At 35.2% G+C, this 24,340-nt stretch overlaps 1 protein-coding gene across 2 annotated transcripts in view; it reads right to left on the minus strand.

Annotated features, from left to right (window-relative positions):
• Positions 1-24,340, minus strand: part of LOC149774458 (uncharacterized) — a 58,003-nt gene that overhangs the window by 24,289 nt on the left and 9,374 nt on the right. The window contains exons 2-10 of one of the 2 annotated variants that reach the window (XM_089945145.1): positions 17,357-17,433; positions 10,638-10,832; positions 9,624-9,770; positions 7,486-7,654; positions 5,012-5,325; positions 4,144-4,341; positions 2,308-2,454; positions 1,713-1,884; positions 524-834 (exon numbers count right to left, since the gene is read on the minus strand). In XM_089945145.1, coding sequence (XP_089801271.1) covers positions 524-834; positions 1,713-1,884; positions 2,308-2,454; positions 4,144-4,341; positions 5,012-5,325; positions 7,486-7,654; positions 9,624-9,770; positions 10,638-10,832; positions 17,357-17,433 — 1,730 coding nt within the window. The remainder of the gene's footprint in view (positions 1-523; positions 835-1,712; positions 1,885-2,307; positions 2,455-4,143; positions 4,342-5,011; positions 5,326-7,485; positions 7,655-9,623; positions 9,771-10,637; positions 10,833-17,356; positions 17,434-24,340) is intronic. The other variant, XM_089945146.1, reaches the window with a different exon arrangement.

The following is a 24,340-nucleotide window of genomic DNA, read 5'->3' on the forward strand; positions in this document are numbered from 1 at the left end:
TGTTTGCAAAAGTTGTACACATAGTACAGTCGCTTATATGCAGCAACCGTACTCTTATTTAGGTGATGTTTCCCTGCTTTCTAAATCGCAATCCAATTATTGTACCCAAACAATGAATTATAAGGTGGAAAGAATTTATTTTGAAGTCTGTTTGGACATTATTATTTTATCCGACCGTCCGATATGTCTGTTGTATTTGCATCAGACGCAAATTATCAGATGCTATATAATATTTGTTCGAGTGAATGACTGCTAATTCATATCCACATTTTTTAATGAGGCACTTTTGTTGATCCATATTTTTTGAGGATCTTCTAGACTTCAATAATTCATGTATTTTAATACGGTAACAAGCATATATATCGAGACAAGATGTGTAAGAAGTAAATTCAGATGTCAGGTATTGAGTCTGTACATCATTCGGGAAAGTTTAAAATAAATAAAACCAAGAGTCAGAATTTCATATATCGCCAAGAAACAAACAACAAAAACAAAACATCAGGATCCATTTATGTTTCAATACCTCATGAGTAAATAATGATTCCCTCCAAGGATCAATATGAAATGATGCTTCTTTCTTTATCAAAAAGTCGTTTGCAAATCCAAGTATCTGATCAAGAGCCAGAAGTGCCAGGCTGTCGACCTTTTCGTTCAGACACACCTCAGTCTCATAGTTTTTGATGGGCCAGACATTATTTTGTGGCACGCCAAGTGTTCCAGATACATTTTCTACTGCCTTCTTGACCTTCGGACATTGAAAAACTGCGGACACGTCCTCATTGACAGCGTTAGACAGTGTGTCGATCTTTGTTAAGACGATAACCTTGGGAATTTCTGTAATTATATTGATAGATAGATAGATAGATAGACAGACAGATAGATCTGTGTGTATACAATCAGGTTTGTTTTCAACATCTTGTTTTGACCAGTTACTGTCAAAGGCAACTTTTATTTTATCCAATGCTATGTTGTTTTTTTTTAAGTTGTATGATAGGGAACAAAAATGCTACTAAAATCTGCACAAATTAAAGAAGGAGCTTACCAAACGTTTTGCTCTACTTGCATTATTTGCAAGTTTACTATTAAAAAATGATTTGCAGTTCCGTCTATGTAGATGTTTAACAAGTAGGTAAAGTAATTTTCAACCGAGTGATAAACAGGTATTAAAGTCGCTTTTATAGTAGTTAAGTACTTGTGATTTACAGATAACGTCACGCAACGACTATTAGCAGTATTTATACTTAATGTATGTTGCTGAAGATCCATATCAAACATAGTTGATTGTGCGAGGTTTAATCGTATTTACAGCAACCACTTGTAACCTGATATACATAATTTACCAGTTTATATTTGGCATGTACCAAAATATTTGGTAAACAGGACCGCAGCAACTGTATATCTTTCTCGTGTATTTAAATGTTTGTATTTTTCCTTTTTGTATTATCATTTATATGACGATTATAAGATTATATAAGGCAAGTTAATCTGATGACAGAGGATTGTTGGAGTTAAATTTTTTAATCAAGTCAGACCAAACATATACAGTATTTTCATGGTCCTAAATGAAAGATTTAAAAACATAAATAAGCTCGTTAATCTAATCGACGTGAAATTCACCGTTAAAACACTTTGGTCATAAGGTTTCAACGTTAGTTATATATAAAAAATTATACAGTGAGCGACATTATGATGCAACGAAAAATATTTTTTACCTCTTCTGTTGAGTTCAGTTTGAAATTGGTTGAGCTTGTTCCAAATCGACCCAGAAGCAACTTGCACCGTACTTGCATCGAGTACGAATACTACGCAGTGGATCTGGTCTTTCAGTCTTGGGTGGCTTAAGAATCCACATGTGTCTCGATTGATAGGTGATGAAGGGTTGAACTAATGTTTACGAAAGGTAGAATATGAATGGTAAGTAGGTGTAATTAAAGGTGATGGATGAAATATAAAGTACATTTCGAAAGTATGCAAAACTCATTATCTATCACTCTTAGCTGATCCTTGGCTCACTAACGCCCTCAAATATTCTGGAAATGTAGACTGTCATATCATTAAATACAACATGTATCGTGGACAATGGCAAACAACGTTTCCCCTCTCTAGACATCAAATGTACCAACATTTTTATTTGAAACATTGACTACTGCCTTCTTATATTTCGGAAATATTTATCCTTCTTCTATCTAATACAAAATAAGAAATGTGATTATAGTAGCAAATGTAAATATATGCCGTTGTAGCTAGACAATTTACATTTAACTTTAAACTATATTTAATGATTTAATATACATTACTGAAGCATACATTATAACCGTCAGGAACATTTCCCTCCAACAGGTAAACCAGATCCGTCAGACTTGGGCCTTTAGTCTCCTCTATACCACAGGTGTCACACAGCCTAAATTTCAGAACTTGTCCATTTAAACCGCATCGTACCTGGTATTGTCGATACTTCAAAAAAAGTTTAGAATATTTTTAGATTAATCAAGTATGCATAATGTAGCGCAGAAATAGCTATATTTTAGGAATGATTTCAGAATTATTTTCAATGCACATGTTGTGATTTCAGCACCTCGAATTCATATACATAAAGACTGGAGGCTGTACTACAAACGATATCTGTATCAAGCAAAATTATCTAATGAACAAACTCAACATTTTCAACTTGGCAAACACGTTTTGACATCAAGATAAGATTGCCGTTACAGGTCTCTAAACATATCACAGTACCAAAGCACTGCGTACATCAAATGCTAGTATGTCAATCATTATTAACCAATTACGAGTTCTTCGTCCACCATTAATACTGGCCGCCATGCATAGCCTATCGTGTGCTGAAAAATGGCGTTATACCCCATAAGAACAACCCCTCCCCATAACAATAGAAATGGAAAAAAGTAACTATGTAAATTTATCATTAACATGTTGTTTAGAAATGTATAAGTTAATGGTATGTCATGTGTCTACCTCAATATACATGTATCAATCATTTTTCTCTGAAATATAAAAGCCGTTACCATTTGCCATTGCTTCCTTTGATCTATATCTAGAAAGATGACACGCTTTCGAAAACACATTGTGACACAATGAGCACGAGATATCAAGATGTTTAATGCTTTCAAAACAAGTTGCTTCTGGGCACACTGAGTCATTTCTAAGACAATGACTTGAATATATAAACAATAGTGGAAATAAACGTGGAAAGCTTTATTTTTATTAATAGATTAACTAGTGAATGTGAAATAGCGCTTTATAACTATTTAATATATTTCGTTTTGGATATATTGGCTATTTGGCGGAAAGGATTTCATTGACAGTCTTGATCAAGCTTTGAATATTAATTATAGGGCCATCAATCGATATTGGTAATATTATTACCAAGAAATTTAGTATAGAAGTTGTTATTTATAATGCGCTATTTTACATAGAATTGAGAAGGAGAATTAAGTTACTGTTCATATTTTCCATACCGCTCCGGTGGCCTAGTGATTAGAGCATCTGCCTCGGAAGCAGGATGTCGTGGGTTCGATCCCCGACCGAGTCATACCAAAGACTAACAAAAATGGTGCTAACAGCATCTTCGCTAGGCGCTCATTATTAAGAGGTTAGTGTTAGGACTGGTCGGTCTGGTGTCAGGAGAATGTGACTGGGTGGGACTTCATGCCACATGTCTGCGGCATGATGCCCCAGTGCTAGACATCACTATAAACTGATACACTGCACACATCATAGCGATATAACTGAAAAATCGTTAAAGCTACGTTACAAATTATTCTATCTATCTCTCTCTCTCTCTCTCACACACACACACACACACATAGTCTCCGTGCGAAGAACAGAAATCACAGAAGAACATAAATGGATACGACTGCAAAATAGTTTGACAAAGTTGTTAAAAATTATGGCGGTTTACTTAGTGTCATCATGTTCAAAAAAGTTATCAAAAACATTATACCTAATATGTTCTCTTTCGTGATTGGAATTCCTGATGTGAGATATGAAAACATCATTTATTACAATAAATAACAATACATTGAAAACCATGCCTACTGTTGAAAATAGTTCCTGGACTTGAATCTAATACTGATTCGACTCTTCTAATATACAGAATGTACATTAAATCAAAGAAAGTAACCTTACCACAGTTGTGAGGCTACTGGCCGCGCTACCAGTGTTACTTTGATTGGTGATCCGATCATTGAAGATGGAGTTGATGGTGTTAAAGAAACTAGATTTCCCTGCTCCTACAGGTCCAATCATCAGAATCCTTGCCTCAGGAACATTTACATTGGATGGTATACTGAAATTTACTATCTTTGACATCAACGTTGTTCGGTTCTGGAGATAAATTGATACATGATGTATTTGGCTGATATTCTATCATTCACGATAAACCGATATGAAGATGCACCTATGATGATACTGTCGGCAATATGACTGAGAGAATTGGATCAATACGTTAGTTATCGTTTCAATATGTCTATTTTGAAGTTTGCACAGCAACAATCGAAACAAACTGAACAAGTATAATTACATTTAGAATTGTCCTTGAAATGAACCATGTTTCATTGTGGATTCAATTATTTGTCCAAATGGATTAAATATTATGTATAGAATGACCACCTTTTTATTACTGTTGAGTATAGTCTGGCATTGTCATTTGCCTTGCATTCTTTATCGCAAATACCCTTATCATTACTGACAGTTGATTCTATTATGACGAGGCTGCTTCAGTCACTCTTATTACATATAAACGACGACCCTTTACGTTTTTCTGCTAGGTTTTGATAGGTCTGGTTCATATGATATTAAATTTCCGTGACATAAACATATATATATATATATATATATATATAAATAGACGGAATAAGGGTATATCAGTTTCCGGGGATTATTTGACAAATAATTCTAGTTAGAGCTAAATAAGGTATTGGTCTGATTAGCTTCAGAGCCAGATATTAAAACTATGCAATAAATTGAAATTATTGATTTGTTTCAAAACAATTACCTGTTCGCTAAAATCGGGCACGTTTCTCCAAGATTTAGCGCTGATAGATGACCTTTTCTTCACCAAAAAGTTATCCGCAAAACGAATTATCTGGTCTAGGGCCACAAGTGCCAAATGGCTTGTTTTCGCACTTAAAACTATTTCATTCTCGTAGTTTTTGATGGGGTGTACGGTATTGATCGTCGTTCCAAGAATCTCAGCTACATGCTTCACAGCCGCTTTGACACTCGAGCACCGAAACACATCGGTAACATCATCCGCAACAATCTTCGAGAGTTCATCGATTTTTGTCAAGAGAACGACCTTTGGTATTTCTACCAAAATAAGAGCACACGTTAATTATATCTGAAATCCAGTTGATTGTTCCGCCTATGAATCATATCCAGTGGTTCGTATTAAATGCAAATGACTCGAATCAGAATGCACCTACAAACAAACTATAGCACCAAAACAATTCATAGCAATATAATAGGAAAGAATATGAATACATCTGAAAATCTTGGCCATCATATAAAGAGGCAACACATTTGTTCGGAGGGGAGGAAATATAATAGGTTTGATGACCTTTAAAACAATGATGTTAGCATTGTTAGATTCTATGGCCTGAATATTGTCCGAATTTTTGTTTATGTTATTGTACTGTATTTGCATGCCTGATGTGGAGTTTTGCATTATCGTAACTTTATATCTTTTGTTTCGTGATCATACTTTCATTTAGATAAAAGGATATTTCCCAAGAATTTTTGTCTAAGGAGTTTTGTCTTATCATGTTTGGCACCTAACTGTGGTTCAGCATGATATAGGAAGGAGTCTCCTACCATAGTTAAGGTTGCAAGATTCTACTAGTAGGACGCAATGATTTTTGAGAGAGTGATTGACATTTAGATAGACTTAATCAATGAGGAAGATGATATATTGTTAGACGCATTTCTTGGAAATTTGGCGAGTGCAATAGTTTCTTTGTACAATAACAATCAATCCCTAGCATAATAGCAAACGCGTAGTATATTATCGTTTAATAGAACAAAATATGTGCAACGATTTGTCATAGACGTGTCCGAATATGTTATTGCTACTCTATTTAGAATCTAGATAACTTATTAATTTTCACACTGCTTACCGCAAAAACATGTTTGTCAATCATCGTTTAATCCATTCATCATGATGTACAGCGAAAGAGTTAGATTTGTATGGTCTCTCTATAACAGTACAGTATATTCTCTTAGAGAACATCCGATTATTATAAATTACGTATTAAGAGAATCCTTTTTATTAGAAACTAAATCGATAATTAACCATATTTATCACGAATCAGAAAGTATACATCGTGTTTCTACAATCTGTAGATATTTGCCAAATTGTTGTTACCTTTTAGTGCGAAAATTACGTATCATATCAATTACAATCCAAGCTTACCAAGTAAATATCAACAATTGATCAAAAGATGCCACGCGTAAATATATTTCATACCATTGCTTCCTCGAAGTAAATATTTACAGAATGACAATTTTGATACTAAGTGAAAACAGTTCCAATGCATCTAAAGATTTATTCTTATAGCTATGCATAACTAATTACTACACTTTGTCGATATGATCGTAAAATCCAGAATTCCTTTTTTAGTTCGGAATGGTATTCTGTGCAGAGTTTCAGGATCAAGAATTATACTGAAACTGTTAAACCACATGATATTTCTGTTTACTACAAAATAAAGTCAGAGAGCCAACATTACATACATACATACATACATACATACATACATACATACATACATACATGAATACATACATACATACGCGCACCCACGCAAGCACTCACACATACATGCATAGAAATATACAAGCATTCATTTGTCTTGTTATCATTTCTTTAAATTTTCCATTTGTGTTTTTCTTGTCATTTTGTTGGAATAGATGCGTTTAATTGAATTAACTTATTCATAAACTTTCGGACCAATTATAGGGGAATTCTCAAAGATTTTCCAAAAACACATAAAAAGTATTGTCTTTTCTATTCAATAGTCATTAGTAACCATGTAACAATATATGCCTGACGTCCTGACACTTGATATGACATTAGCAGTATCAGCAAATGTTCAAAGAAGGCGAACTCCATAGTAAGCCAAAAGATATCTAATTCCAAAATTTCCTAGACATAATTATGTGATTGTACGTATGTATAGCCTTGATTTATCAACAAAACCCTTAGCATTCAGAACACTTTCCAATTCAAAACATAAACCTTAGTGCCCTGGAGCTAAAAAACCTTTTACAAGAGTGATGAACTAGTAAGTGTTAGAAAATGGCAATGAGGACGGTGATTTTTACGTTCTTCTTCTAGAAAGCGTTAATGAATGAAAGCATGGATAAATTGGGGTCGATCTTGCCATATGCGCAGCTTCTTTTTCTCGGGAAAACCTTTTAAACAATATATTAAAGGATTGAAAAGTGATAAAAATAGGTAAGTATGTGTACCCCTCTCGTTTAGTTCACGCTGAAGACTGTGTAATTGGGACTGAATCTTATATCCAAGAACCTCAAGCGTGGTTGCATCCAACACAAATACCACACAGTGAACCTGATCCTTGAGTTCCGGTCGTTTATTGAATCCTGCAATTTTGGGATCAACGTCGACAAATGAAACCTGGACAAAGTGTGTAAAACATATATATATATATATATATATATATATATATATATATATATATATATATATATATATATATATATATATATATATATATATATATATATATGTAATGCTTAAGATCGTGATCTATCAAATATAGTAGTCTACACTAGTATTTTCTAGCGCTTGCAAGAAACGGGTTTAGCTCAAATGTGATCAATGGATTGAAAGCAAATTATACAACTTGAAACTTCCAATGCCATACAGGTAAGACAAATATTAGTCCTTAACATCGTATTTGCATTTTTGGACAATAGGTAATTTGATAAAAATAATTTGTATAAGTTAAAGGTTATGTATAATAGCAAAGCATTCTCTATATACAGATGAGTGCATACGAAAAAGGAATGTCTGTTGAACATTTCTTTATTAGGAAAAGATTTTCCGAAATGTTACCAACTCGTTTTGAATACAATATTGAAGTACCATGTTTTAAAAGCTGTACAGATAAATTTTAAGCATCATCGTTAAAGCTGCATGTTTATTTCCGCATAACAAATTTGACGGAAGATATACAAATGATTGTCGTCCGTCAGTCCGATGTACTTTCGTTTTCTGGGCATAACAACATAACCGTGGAAGATCTATCTGTAAAACCATATCAGAGTGGAGGCCCTATTGTGCCATTTAGCTATTCACAATTCTTGAAGTTCAGTATTTCCAATACTTTGCATCCATCCACAATTTTGTTTCCTGGGTAAAAATTCAAATTGTATAGTTCAAGATATGTCTATGAAATGTCTTACATGTATTAGATTAGTGGTGTTAGGTTTCACATTTCCTGTTAAAATATCTTCAGCCTTCACATTTTAATGTCTAATCCATCTTTCTTTTCAACAATCGATCCGTCTATGATTCACACTTCAGTGTCAGAATCTTTATCAAATATACGCACATTATAGACTGCTGGTCAAGACGTGCCTAATACTATTTTATAAATTCGTCATGGGACAATAATGTTGTCTACCAGTTTATTTATCCATCCACCTACAGTCAGGCTTTAGAGTCTGTCGTAATTTAGATTTAAAATTATTCTAATGAGACATAGCCAGTTTTAATTATTTTCAAGGTTTCCATCTTTCCTGTCAGTTTAACCATTCTTTCAGAAACACTGTTGTTTATAATGAGCTTAAGAGACACATCATTTTAAATATTTGGGATGATTTTTTCCAGTTATTTCCAGCCATCCGTCTGAAATCCACACTTTTGTTTCCAGAGTAAAGCTACACACTCTATTGTTTAAGATATCTTTATGAAATTTTTTAGACGCGTCAGTCTGGTGGTGCTGGATGAAACATTTTCTATTCAAATATATTTAGTGTCCACATTTTAATGTTCTGTCTATCTTTCCTTTCAACCATAGATTCGTCAAAGATGCACACTTTAGTTTTTGGATCACGATCACACTTACACATATAGTGCTATTATAAATCCTTCAGAGTCAGTAAGGTTGTCAATCGGTCTATTCCATGTACCTACATTCAAGCTTTAGAATGTGTCTAGTAATTTGGACTTGTCTTATTCTATTGAGACATAGAAAATGTGTATATTGTAAAGGTTTACGTTTATCTTTTCAATCAAACCATTCTTTAAGATACAAATGTTTCTGTTTTTAAAATGATCTAAAAGATTTCAAGACATTACAATTAAAGTGCAATGATAATATGTCGGTTGCTTACTGAAAAGTCTTTTCTCAGTTTCATTTCGATAATTGTTTCCCTCCATCTGTTCAGCTGTCCCTCCATCTAACATAGCATGGCAGGCAGGATATAAAAGTAGCTTTGAGTAAGATTCCACGAGTTAAACTACGGGATCCTAAATGCTAGGTAATCTTGGCGAATTATGAAAAATCTGAAAATGTTACAAATTATCTAAACTAAGTAATAATATTGTTTTCTGTCTCTTGATATTTTCGTCCAAATACCTGGCATCCATCTGGCAGTTTCCCATCTATTAAATACATTATATTCTGCTCACTGGGCCCAAAATCATCCTGTAATCCAGGTGTGTCACATAGGCGGAATCTTAAACCACCTGGCTTCCTCTTCGATTGAATCTGATGTTGTCTGTACTAAAAATACAAAGATCGCAAATTACTTATAGCACTGAGTTAAATTTAGTTTGTTAATATTGCACGTATCATAAACACTTACAAATTTATTTAGCTCTTTCAAATGTTTATCCGTTATGTGTGTGATAAAGTGTACTCGCTATGAAATACTTGTAATTCGGTTAGGTAATAGTGCAAATATTGGGGGTTAAGCTACCATACACAATAGCAGTCCCCCATCCACTTCACCGGCCAATAATATTAATTTCAATATTATGAAAACACAATTCAGGAGAGGATGACAATCTAGTATTAAATACTTATTGTGTATAACAATTGCAGCACGAGTTATAATAGCAAAGTTCATGTATTGAAGATGTTACGAGGTAACAGGAAAGAGACGCGGATTAGTTTAAACACATCCTAACCGATTAACGAGGAAGAAAGGTTAAACAACGTACAACCTAGGGGAAGCAGCTGAAATGATCAGGAGGATGGTTTTGACCTTGTGTAATAGCTTGTGTTGCAAAATCACGTGAATATCTTTTATTCTTCATTTCACGAGCCCAGACCTTCTGAGATGTTATCCGACTGGTATGCGTGCCACCACCCCTTCCATCAGGTATATATATATATATATATATATATATATATATATATATATATATATATATATATATATATATATATATATATATATAAGTATGTATTGTTTGAATCAGAAAATGTCTTTACTCGTGCCATTACTAAACAACATAACATTAGTTTAGGCTTTTAGAAGGCAATTCTACAAATAAGCTAACAGATTACGTACGACTTCTTGAACTAAATAAAATTGTTTTAGTGGAAGCTCCAGTCATATAATATTTGACAAAAAATATACCGTACCACTGTTGTTAAACTGTTATAAGTTGTCCCGCTGTTAGTTTGATTGGTGATCGTGTCATTGAAGATCGAGTTGATGGTGTTAACAAAGCTGGACTTCCCTGCTCCAACTGGTCCAATTATTAGAATTTTTGCCTCTGGAACGTTCAAAGCAGTGCGTGGGCTGTAGTTTTCTATTTTGTCCCTCAATCTATCCAGCTATATTGTAAGTAATAAAAATATTTCATATAAAAACTATTCTGCTATTCAAAGCGCCTTCATATGCGCTGTGTCAATGGTTAATATTTTCTGTTTAAAATTTTTAATAAAAATACTTAATAGTGATCAAAATTTGAAATGCAGCGAACAGTTTGAGAGAGACACATACTCTGTCCTAATTTTTGTCTTAATGTTATGTCTCACTTGCCGGTATGTAAATTAAAACTATATGATCGCCAAGTTAGTAAGAAATGTAGGTGTATTGTAGGCAATAAGTGACTAAAGTAAAAGCATCATTTATAATAACTTTACATGTTAATTTCTGTAGAAATCTCTCTGATATATGTAAATTAGAAATTAAATAAAATCAAAGAAGTATTAATCGTCCATGTCGGTTATTTTGATCTACGTGTACCTTGTGCATGTGGTGAGTTTGTATGTTAAAGCTGGTATAGTGTTATGGCTTGGTATACAAAATATGCCTGTGATCACTATGCTCTACTTTTGAGAGTAGTTAGTACAACGTGCAAGGACCTAAATAGATCTGATTGGTCAGCGGTCATATGCATTTGTGCATACTTAACAATTCCATCTCCTTGTACACGAAAAGTGTTTTTGGCCTGCATTGCCAAGATAATTCATAATCTGGATAAATCAAACTTTTGAAATTTTTGAAAACTCTATTACACTCGTATCCCTACAAATTATGGAAGCTAAGATGCAATAAAAAACAATTCGTAACTCAGTTTTTTGTGTGGAAAACAGAGTCCAGTCAAACCTACAAAGAATATGTATACATGTGTATATTGTTTAGTGGCACGTCATTACCATTCTGGTCATACAGTGTCGATCAAAAATTAAGTATATACTGTCAAGTGTGTGGGGGTCGACACTAAAACATACATGCCATCCTTCTGAAGGATGTCAACGAGATAGTTAACATCAATTAGTAGAAGGTAATCAGAGATGGGGGGGTTCTTGCTTTTTTGTTTGTTTTAAGCTATTTATTTTATACGTATTTATTGATCATCTATATCCACAAACTATTCAGGCAGAGAAAACGCAAATAATACCCCATCAATAAAACGTAATTACATTTGGGATACTTATCTATGTAGGTCATCGTGCTGGGGACACCATAATCAGGTTCTAATTTCTTCCTCGGTTAAGATAATGTAGACAATCCCATGTTGTCTTTATATTCGACGTGTTTGGCACACAAATTCCTCTTTTAGAGTGAACATTTTTTATTTGTGAGATTGAGAAAGACAATCCAATAAGGAACGTATTCAAGTATTCTTCAATCTCCAGGAATATAGAATCCCCAAAACAGCGTATCGGATATATCAAATTTAGTGATAGCTTGGGACATAAAACAAATATCGGAAGACAGGCGGCTACTGTTACGATGGTAATCATCAGCAACCATATACGAAATATGGCGATCAACGTAGGGAGGATATGTAACTTTTGACTGATGGGAAGGAGGTCAAAATACATGCAACACAGAGTTGGTGTCATATAGAGTCAATGATCTAAAGTCTAATACTACAAAGGCTGCTGTCGAATTATGAAGGTCTAAAAGAGTAACAATGACATTGACATCAATAAATATTGTACATCATGTCATATACTTGTATTTTATGAAACATGAATTACTGCTAAGCACGAATTTGATGATTTCCTGTCACTTTATAACCATTATTCTTCTATCATGCTGAAGAGACATAGGATCGGTAGAAGATCGTTTGGTATTACGGTCTTTATACATGAAATCTTGATATCACAAGGGAATGTATCATAAATTTATGAAACTCTGGTCAAATGTACTATAATATTTAATAGCTAGTAAGTTTCGTATTATACTACCAACTGGCGTGTGCGTTGTGTGTAAATCTTTAGAAACATATTCTATGTATTATGATGAGGGCAGTGTTGGTGCCGAAATATTTGAGAGTAATTTTGAAGGTCCTTTGTCAAACAACCCAGATTTGTATATCTTGTAGTTGGTAATTTTAAAGCCAACGCGGGTTAAAAATTCTTAGCATTACATATCCTGTCACGAGTTCATTTGGAATCAATACACCCAAGTCATTGATAATTTTGATACACCTCAAAAAAGTAAAGATACCAAACATAATATATTTTATCCTTCATCCATATACTTCTCGTGCAAATATTCTGGACATTTAATCAGTAGTAGTCAATCGGATGACAACATTGGTAACTTTACCTGCATTTGTTCAATGTGGATGACATGTTGTTTTATGAAATATAAATAACTGCATGTTTTTCATTCAATTGTCAATTAAAATATAGAAATGTTGCAGAAATAGGACAAATGTTCTCGCCAATTGATGATGAAGATGAAAATGTGGAGGCGGTAATGTAGATTAACAGTTTGTACATATTGTTGGACACAGTGTTTTTGGAATTTAGCCTGTAAAAACGTTTGTGATAGTTCTAATTTAATGAAGCTTAATTCAGGAGAGTTACATCAGCAGCAACGATTACTAAGGGGAATAAACGATTAGAATGGGATACATTACCAAGTATTATGTACAGAATATATGCATGCTTGACAACTTTGAATAGACATCTGCAAACATTTTTAAAATCATATTTAGGAAAAGGAAAGATGTTTCTTTTCAAAAGCAGTGCAAACTACTTGTCCGGTGGCAAATTAATAATGTCATGTTTGGAACAATGATAAAATATGAAACTACGTACAATAAACCCTGCTCATATTAATGGATCTTAGTAGTTGGATTGTTGTGGAACTTTACATGCCGTAGATGTCGAAACTACTGTATGTGATGTTGAAGCTTGCAAAAAAATTAAATGAATCATAAACTGTATGCAATTTTAAATGCGCGAATTGCTAGACAAAAAATTGTAAAAAGAATCCAAACAGTATTTCGGCAGGAAAATCTGGGAGACCCTATAGCATGGTCATTGATATATGGAAAACACTTGCATGAATATTTCTTGTTCCTTACTGATTCTGTTTAATAAAAAGTTTGATTAAGGTATAACTCCACACGAATGAGGCTAATGCATACGTTATTATATTTAAAAGGCCTAATTCAAACTAATTCAACAATTACAGAGACATTTCGTTAATACAAGCATTGTTTAAAATATTCACTAAACGATTTGATACCATATTAAATGAACGGTCTGACCGGAATAATACCATGAGTCAGAACCAATTTTGCGCAATAGATGCTCCAAGTCCCGATCATATATTTAGAAGGGCGGTTGATATTGTTGGTTTTTCTTGTTCATTTTGCTGTACCATTTTATGCCATATCTCATATTAACTGTTTGGTCTCGTTATTAGGGAAAAGTGTTCATTGTAAATTTATGTATAATTTGAAATCATATACTTAAGTATATTGAGGTTTAATAGGTTATTTTTCCTGTCAAGTAGGTACAAGGCAGAGTCGTATTCGCAGTATTTAATAATGATCTTTTTGACGCAACATGCGTAACATGTCATCATGGCACTTTGGTAAATGATAACATATAGGTTATATTTGCTATTTGGCATCCCGATTATGTAGCTACAATTTATTAAAGACAAGAGCAAACATTCTTTACAAATTTGGTCAAAATTCAGGTATGAACACTAAATAATTCAAACGAAAGAAAGTGCTTTTACCAAGGGTGGAATATTCGTTACCTGTGTCTCCTTGTATAAATATACAGAGTTAGTTGTTAAACACAAACTGGTACCAAAAATACATTGACTGCCCAGGTTAGCAAATATTTCCAATTTATTTCTAGATATTTACTGGTTTAGTAGGTTTTTAAATTTTAGCTTTTGTGCTTTGGTTTTGTATACGGTACCTATAACTCTCACAAACAGATTATTGAAGAAGATGTACAGCTTTTCCCTTAGTATGTAATGACATGTTGCACTTACTGTTACAGGATAAATAACTTAAGAATACCACTACTATGCCGACGTTCACACGAAAAGAGCTAGACACGATTGCTTATCATCCTTGCACATTCTGTTTTCACCACAATTGGTTTTGGGTATTTGTTTCCGATACAATGTAAATTATACTCACCTATACTAAGAAAACGTATGTTTTATATCGATAAGATTGTTTGAAAAATTAACCATTTTATGGTCAGCTGTCCAAACACTATCATTTGAACGGAAATATTCTTAGAACCTGTCGCTTTTATGATAATTGATTAGTCATTCAGCCGTTCATGTTTGGATGACATTCATCAGACAAAGGTTTCCAATTGCGTCAAGCGATGCTGTGATGGATGATAAAGACAAAATGGTGTTTCCATAGTCTCTGATTAAGGTTGTGCTGCAACATCATGTGGACTTTCTAGAACGGTTATCGAAGTATCTGGATAATTCCCAGAACAGGGGTCAATGTGGGTTTGCAACTTAGCCTTACAAATGGGTATGAGTAAGTGCCCCAAAAGAAGTTATTTGTTACAAACTATGGCCTCTATCTGTTCAAGGTCATTATATTTGCCCTTTGTAACTTGCCTCTACTTTTGAATGTTATATGGGCTGAACCATGTACAGTCTTTATTGAAACATCAGTCGTGTCCATTTTGGATGAAATCATGAAAGATTTCGAACCGATTTTACAGCGTGCGCTAGAAGTGCTTCAGCGAGTGCTAGATTCTGGCTTAAAACTGAGTCCAGGAAATTATAGTTTGCTCCAAAGCAGTGTTCTTAATTTGGGGGATATTATATTCTACGATAGGTGTCCACGGGGATAAAGGTGGGATCAAAGCCATTAAGTACTGTCCTTATTCAATACACATCAAGAAAGTGATGAACTTTGTAAGCGTATGTTTTCACTTGCCGAACATTCATTCGAGAATTTGCTGATGTCGCAGGGCCTTTGACGGTAATGACAAAGAAAATTGGCAATTTGAATGGAATGATGCAGACGAGGTGCATTGGGTACTCTGAATTCCAAGTTTCTTCGAGCCCTGTTCTAACTCACTGCGATCCATCTAGCTTTGACTTCAATCTGGATACGATGTAAGTAACCTTTTTTTCAGGGAAATGCTCTCCCTTGATCAAGGTGGGCAGCGGAAAGTTACAGTCTATTGCAGCCGTACGCTTGGCAAACCAGAGAGGATTATTGCGTCTCGCATAAAGAACTACATGCAATTGACATCGCTATCAACTAAAGTCTTTGCTTTTTGTACAAAACACATCATCTGTAAAGAGTATTGCTCATTAGGATGACTCACTAACTTCAAAGACGTCAAAGGAAAAATCACATATTGACACGAAACTCCTGGGACATATGATTTTGAAAACGCCACCAGCATATCACATAATGCATTAGGTAGATTGTTCACGTTGCGTAAATGTTGGAAATAAAGTTGGGAGTGTATTCCAAAAACTCCAGGAAAAGAGTGAAAAATTCCTCACTGTGAGATTATGAGAGGTACTAAGGGAGAAAGCTGCAAGTAAGATTCCTAGCTAATTATAGGATTACATAAAGGAACAATGAGGAAAGCTCGGCGAGAAGACTGGGACATCGAATACATAATTATCATTACGGAAATGTGTAAAGAGCAGTTAAAATAGTATGAAATGTCAGTGGAGAAATCGACAGATAAAGCTATATGGTCTCAATTGGAAGCAGTTGGAATTTAACAATAACTCAGACATACTTAAACGTTTTTTACATTAAAAGAGTCGCATTTGAGTTTGAATCAATCTTTGCTTTTATATGGCATTATTTCTTAGGAAGAATGAGATAAAAACAGAAACAGCAGAGCGTATTTCAGAACACACGATTAAGTCTATGGATATAATAGTTCACATTGCAAGAATTTGTTTCACCACCCACAGACATCCACATTTTAAGTCCGTGAAACTGATTAAGACAATGATTTAACAACAGGCGTGAAACAGAACTCAGTATTCTGACGTTGGATAATTGAATGCTTATACAATGATATAGTTTAAGGCACATGATAAATATACGTTCCTATTTAAAAGTGCTTAATAAACGAAACTTCATGCAAAACAGTTTAACGAATCTTCCACGTTCTAAGAAAACCAGCTTCCCGAGTCTGGACATGTATCTTTATATTAGTTTTCTATTCAGATAGTTTCGAAGAATTATACAAAGTAAAATAAGCAGTTTTGTTCTTTTTTCTTAATATTTATATTATACGCACAACAATTTACTGCATAGTTTTGCATGCGTTCACGCACGTGTACGATAACAAGGAAAATCATATGTGGTTTAACATAACCAAGAATTTTGCAGAAAGAAGCCATTTGATACTAAATAGAAACTAGTAACTGAAGACGGCTCATATATACTACTGGTTATCATTCTGTCCAATGTCTAATAAGACAATATCAATTATAATAAAAATTGTCGATATTAATTCGTTACAGCTAACTTCAAACCCAAAGATGAAACTCTCTCCAAAATGTAATGATGACAAGCCGAACAGGCTTATGTCATTCTTGGGCTTTAAAAAATAAAGATGATAATCTTCAGTTTTACCTCGGAATCCGAAAACTTAAGTTCTCTCCAAGGTGAAATTCTAACAGGTAGAACAGGCCCTGTCTCCTTCTTGGGTTCTGGAAGAAGTAATGATCTTTATCATAACATTAATGTTAATCATAATCGTTCATATATATGTAAAGGCTAAATTCAGAGAGAGAGAGAGAGAGAGAGAGAGAGAGAGAGAGAGAGAGAGAGAGAAAGAAAAGAAAGAAAGAAAGAGAGAGATTGCGGCTTTTTAATCAAACTTACGATAGTGATAAATTTACTTTTTAGTTTTTAGCTTATTTGAAAATAACGTACGTTCTCTAAACCTTTAAATAATATATTACTCTTTGAATACATATGGAATACATGTATATAGCATTTAGCAGAACAAGTGCCGTTCGAACTGATTGTGTAATGAAGCGGATTAGTATAACAGTTACATGCATTACATATATAGACCTTATGATCGTTTTAATCAGCAAGTGCAGGTTAAAAGTGGGTATACATGATTCCTTTAAATTGCTCTACTGATGTACTGATAGGGGATCTTCATTTGCATGTTAATATAATGATCAGTAATAAAATGGTTAATGTGATTATATGCAATGAATTAGATGAAGCCCTAAGAAGATGCCATTCTTCATGCCAGCTTTGTATTTGCAACAAATTAAGTCAGACAGATATGTAAATGTCTTGAGAAAAATTATTTTTACATGACCTGAAATTTAATTTCAAGGAGGAGTCACGAATGTTTAATCTCCCTGCAAAAGATGGATTTGTCAATGAGCTATTGTCATTCCTGTTTCTTTTTTCATAACAAGTTGTGAAACTAGGTCAAGCCGTATCAAACTTAAATACCCAATTAACCGAATTACCTAACTATGAAGTAGAGGCCATATGAGGTTTGTGGTAGTTTTATTTTAATCGTCAATGTCTTTAGGATGCACAAAATGTATATAACATGTTAATAAAGTTATTTAAAAGGTCAATAAATGTTCCTCCGTTCCCTTTGAAACTGATCATAGTGACTTATAATTCATCCTATAGTTAATAATATTTAGAGCTGATGTCATTAGTGATCTTCCGGTTAACCTCCATTGATTATCAAAATGTTCTAATAAGGATGACATTCGGCAAATGTTAAAAACGTAAAAAGTAAATACATTACCCCATATCCTAATATATGTGTCAACGGCTTATAAATAAATATTTAAAACACACACTGTCTACAAGTTTGTATTTAGAATCATTCCGCTATCGACCAGAATAGTTACCTAAAATAAATGTTCTGGCAATCAATGAATGAATAGTAGAATCGTTTTAAAAATCATTATTAATAAAGTTTTATTACAAGTCTTCCAATAGTTTTAACATTTGTTTGTGTAATCTCTACCAAAAAAACCACTAGTGATATGGGGGAATTTCATCTCATACTCATTTACCATAATGTACTGTACTTAAAAATATTTCCTTTCAAAATATCACCCAGATGTTTATGTCTGAATACAGCAACGTACAGCTTCAAATAGAGAACCTAAGAAATCCTCAACCTAGCTAAATTGGTTCTGGTTTGGCGGTGTTTTACGGTATGGCAACACACATATTTAGTCGCAATTCAAAGCGACTAAAGTACCTTGCCCAAGAGAACATCATTATAGCAGACCCAGGCAAATGCCGCGACCTCATCACTGCGATCAGAATCCATCCTTATGTGTAATGATGAATGTAATAGTAAACACAAAACCCAAGGATGGTAAGTACCCGTCCGGATATATTTTGAGTCCTTTGAACTGAATTTCACATCCGGCGACCAATGACACAGATTTCGTGTATATGAACAATTCTTAAACACTATTGTCTTTGCTGAACTAGTTACTGACGATCTACCCCAATGGCCATATTTGTAACGATTGGCACTCTACCCCTCTTGCCAGTAAAACCAATGCCATGAATAAATATGTCAGGTTTAGGTGTATTAAACACATCTCTGACAGCGGTGAAAACAAGTGGACATTTTAATTATATCAATCCTTATACCCTCTCCTTAAATGGTTAATACGCTTCTGAATACGCCCCGTGAAGTTATTACTCGTGGTCGTAATTGTATGGTCAAAAGCACCTCAACAACCTTTGCATCCACGTATTGCTCCATATCAGCATTGGTAGTATCAAAATATTCCTCGACGCAACAGAACCTCTGATATCCCAATCTTCGGTGATTTCAGCAACAACGCCTCATATTCTCACAACAATATCTTGAACGTTTACACAAAACAGCTTTACCACTGGTGACAATAATGTAACTGTGTGCATGGTTTCGAAAATAGCCTTGCCAACATCCCTTTAAAACCTGAATATATGACGGAGAGAAATCGCACATGAAAACTATAATGACTGTCCTTTAAGATGTCTTCAACGCGCTGACAATTTCGGGTTGTAAGTCAGGTTTTTAATTCGCATAGCGGCATCGCAAACACCAGGTACATGAGGTGTACCAGCGGGTTGTGGGCTCCTGAAATAATTTTGCTATGTCGATCCCGGAAATAATCAGTCAGATAAGCATGTTCCTTTGCTTCCTTGTGAAACATCAAAGACGGACCAACCCATCTTCCTTAGTCATCAACTTATCTGAATAATCCAATAATCGACATAAGAATGTCAGCGTTACACAAACATGCTTCAATTTCCGTTTCATCAACATGTGTTTGAAGAACTCTGTTTGGTCTTCTTGTACATATTATGGCGATTAAACCATACTTTTGACCCGGTTGTATCCATGTATTCGCGTAGGTGATCGCGTGCGGCTTAGATATGTCGGTTAGCAGACTCTGCCTTAGCATAACTGGCAATTTCCGTCATTGTATATGTTTAATTTGGTGATTTAATTGTTTTATTCGAACCATTTAATAGTTTACGCAGGTTGAACCAGAGACTATGGTCAAACAATATTGAGGAAACTCTGCGACACCTCGGTGACTTCCTCAAACATATTCCGAAACTCATCACAACAGGAATTGAGGACACAACAGGTCCAATGAATGTTTGCGCGAGGTTGTGTCTTTCTCAAGCATCACATCGTAGTACACTACAAGATTATTCACTCCCGAATCATGGTCGTTATCAATGGCAGGAGCTTTATCAAGTATGGAAAATAAATTAACGGTGGAAGATATGGTGGGCTAAGGCTCTACCGTAGAATATCTGAGTACATCATAACATGGTTGATCGTGACCGAAAACACAATTAGGTACAACCGATTACATACCAACCATATCAAAATCAGGATCAAGCATCTTAAATAATTAAAGCGCGACCTACGTTTTGAAATACGTTAATGTGCTTCAGTGGTTTAAACTTTGCCTGTGTGGAGAAATCAACGACATTAAATGCATCAGAGATTTCCAAAGTGAAGAATTTCCTTTTTAATGATGCCTTTTACATGTCACGCAATTGCTGTATGATACGATCATATCTTCTCGTACTGCAGACCTGGGTTCAAACACGTAATTTTAGCGATGCGATCACGGAGACTTGTGTTCGGTTTTCACATTTATTAAAAAGATGTCATTCATGTCGCTTCTGTTTCATTAAAGCTACTGGGAACATTGTGGAGTAAATGTCCTGTTGATAATTATATATGGCTTTAATCGGGGCCTTAGATACAAGTAGTACTTGTACAAGTCAGGATATACGACCTGATTCTAACAATAGGCCAAGGCCTAGAGAAGAAACGGCGTCGATGTTGCAAGTAACCGATATGACCTCGTATTGCATAGTATAATTTGATATGCGTTTCAAAGTGACACACAGGTCTGAACTACTGATCAAACTAACAACGGATAGTTTGTAACTAAGACCGCATGAACTAAGTAATAAACGAAGAACGTCGCAGAAACCACTGAAGCGATGACGGGAACATAACAACGACCTGGTCGAACGAGGCGTGCAACAGAACAAATATCACAAATACAAAAGCAGTTAGAAAACATGCAAAACTATGTTGTCAAGGCACTTGCGAATCATCCACAACAGAGCTACCTAAGTACAACTCGAAGTTAGACACATCGGTTCAAATATTTAAGGAACTCGCAAGGAACCCGATCTTTACTCATGCCCTAGAATTTGTCGCTAATGTTATCTGGTCTAAATCAATTTGCAAATCAAATGTTGGAGAGGGAAATACAAGCGATTACGCACCAGTTTTCCCTCGAAAGGAATAGTGACGAATGGGTATTTGAAACAGCTATACAGGAATATGATTATGTAGAAATATTTTCACTAAAGGTCGTTGATCTCCAAAAACTATAGGCAGAAAATCCCAAACTATAGTGGGAAAATTTTAATTGTATATACAAACAAGTGTTTGAAAAATCTACATGAGGTATAGTTTTACGGGTGACCCTCACGAATAGGGGTTACATCCCGAGGAAGAATAACTCATCATTGGAGGAAGAATCAACTAAACATCGAGAACGTCTCTGTGGTTATGCACGCAAACGTGGAACAATTAAATGTTCCATACCAAATTAAGATTCCAAGTCAATAGGGATCTGTAGACCAGCAACACATACCTGTTGGATTGGCGGAAAGCATTAGTGGGATCAATTTGTACTGGTAACAATGCAGCAGAAATTATTAAAGAGGCCGCATCGATTTGTCAGCGGTTGCTAATCAACGATATCATAGACCTGGGAACTGGTGTTGTTAGCACCGGAACTCAATGAAATCCACGATGAGTTCTGAGGCTATTGAAACTCAACATTTGGAGACTCTGTCTGCCTTTTAAACGAAAACCATGCTGTATTTTTGTAAATGCAACCAAGAGTGTGACCTCAATGATTACAATATCATAAACACTTCCAGAACTGCCCGTATCAAAACCACAAAGTAGACCATTTGTGCTAGATGTATCTCAATACATCCGAGCTGATACATAACTAGCACGAAGATTTATTCTAATTGAATATTGCACTAATGCGCTAGCGGATGTCATTGGACACCAATTCAAAGAAGATTGACAATCGCGTGGTGCCCGTACTTGTAAGTGATTAATACGTCGGGAAATATCCATCGCAGGGTGTCAAGCAGAGGCAAGTCCACTTCGGTACAACAGTACGCATCCAAAAATATTTTCGCGACAGGATCATATTAGCTGAGTTTGCGAATTTTCGTTATTTACGCGAACATTCTATATACATGTCATGCTTGAGATGTTTACGACTAGTACTGGAGAAACTCATTTGGCTTTCTTACTGCTTTTACCTGAACCAACCACAATCGACTACATTTTGGGGGCACAGTCCCACTCATTCTTTGATTAGATTTCCCACAATTTGGTATTTGAAATTTCCTAGAATTTTTGTTGGTGTTCCTTAACTGTGGATAATCATTCGGATACTACGTGGTTTCAAAATCGCTTATCCAAACTTGGTTAAGCCCTGTCATCGTGCTCATCATCGGTAGTAATGTTCAGAAGAGACAGGTCCGTATCCGTGTACAGAGTCTTGATGTTGTCACCGTACCACAGTTTCATCGGGTTATAGTTAAACTCGATCATAAGAGACTTCGACAGATATACCAGAGGTACAGCGAAAACGATTGGCTTTGTCAACATCAGCTTGACGTGTATGCTGTGGACAGCAAAGAGTCCGCCATTAAAGCTCTTCGGCAACCCAAAACACCCGACGCGCATTACTTACACGCATTCACAACCGCAGATACAACTGAGGGTTACGTAAATGAACAACATATTTGGTTGAAGTCCGAAGATTTGGGACACGCTTAGTGCATTTGGTAAACTTGTGTCATGATTCAGGGTATTCCAAATCAACTGCAGACAAGTATATTTGGCATATTTTTATTTTTTTGGTATGCTGATACATTTTTCCAGTTCTTGTCCATCCATACAAGTTGGTGATGTAAAGAGACACGTATTTTTGGAAGGAGATCATATCCATCCACGCCTGTGTTGGAGGTTCTAGAATAGCGGTGGCTTGCCATTGTAATCCCACATAGGATTCCTCGTTCAAGCACGAATGGTGATCAATTTCAGTAATTAATTCTAACTCAACCTTGGTTTTATACAATAATGCGATCTAATGCATTCCTGGGGAATGCAAACAGTGCGTGCGATCGAAATGTGCATACGCTTAGCTGTATCCCGAAAGACATTCGTGAGCAAAAACACATCGGCGCGTAAATTCAGATCATAATAGTGACTAAGGATGTACATACTAATGCGAGCCAGATATGTTTTGCATGTGCGTATTTGTTGGCTGAAATAAGTTCGCGAGGCAACAATGAATTGAATGCCTCGATCAATAACTGTACTTCGGTAGAACTGTCCTAGTCACTCATGCAGTAGTATGGATAGATTCCTCTTCTAGTCATCAACTTCAAATTTTCAGGGTTGATGGTAAAATATTCACTATTAAATTTTAACCGATCGCATTTGCGTCCTTACGCCAGGTTACAGAGGACTTTGATAAGGCTGGAATTGCGAAATTTCAGCGAATCATTTCATGCGGTTGTCCAAGGGTAAACGTCATGTATTTGTACACGTTTTGAAGATGACGCTTAGAGGAATATTTGACGCCATTGCTACTGTTTGAATTACAAAGTGGCCATCATAACTTTAATGGATATGAAACACTAAGTCAATTCGTGCTTGGTTGGGACAAAATAAAACTATAGATTGTATGAGCTATGTGCAGCTTGTTGTTGTTGTTGTTGTTATAGGGTTCGACGCCATTGTTCAGCACAAGATAGGCTATACATGGCGGCCAGTATCAAGGGTGGAGGACAAACCCGGTAAAACCCCGGAAAGAACCACCCACCCACGAGAAGCTACTGGCATGCTTTCTTACGTACCCACATTGTCCGAACCCGAGACTCGAACCCATGCAGACAGAGCTAAGATGCAGCTCCTTAATACTTACCAGTGATATGATGGTTGTCTCTAACTTGGGAACTTTCAGTTCCTTTGCTATCAGTCAC

The sequence above is a fragment of the Sinohyriopsis cumingii genome, unplaced genomic scaffold (genome assembly GCF_028554795.1).
Source record: "Sinohyriopsis cumingii isolate HCF-2022 unplaced genomic scaffold, ASM2855479v2 utg000229l, whole genome shotgun sequence".
In the NCBI taxonomy this organism is placed as follows: Eukaryota; Metazoa; Mollusca; class Bivalvia; order Unionida; family Unionidae; genus Sinohyriopsis; species Sinohyriopsis cumingii.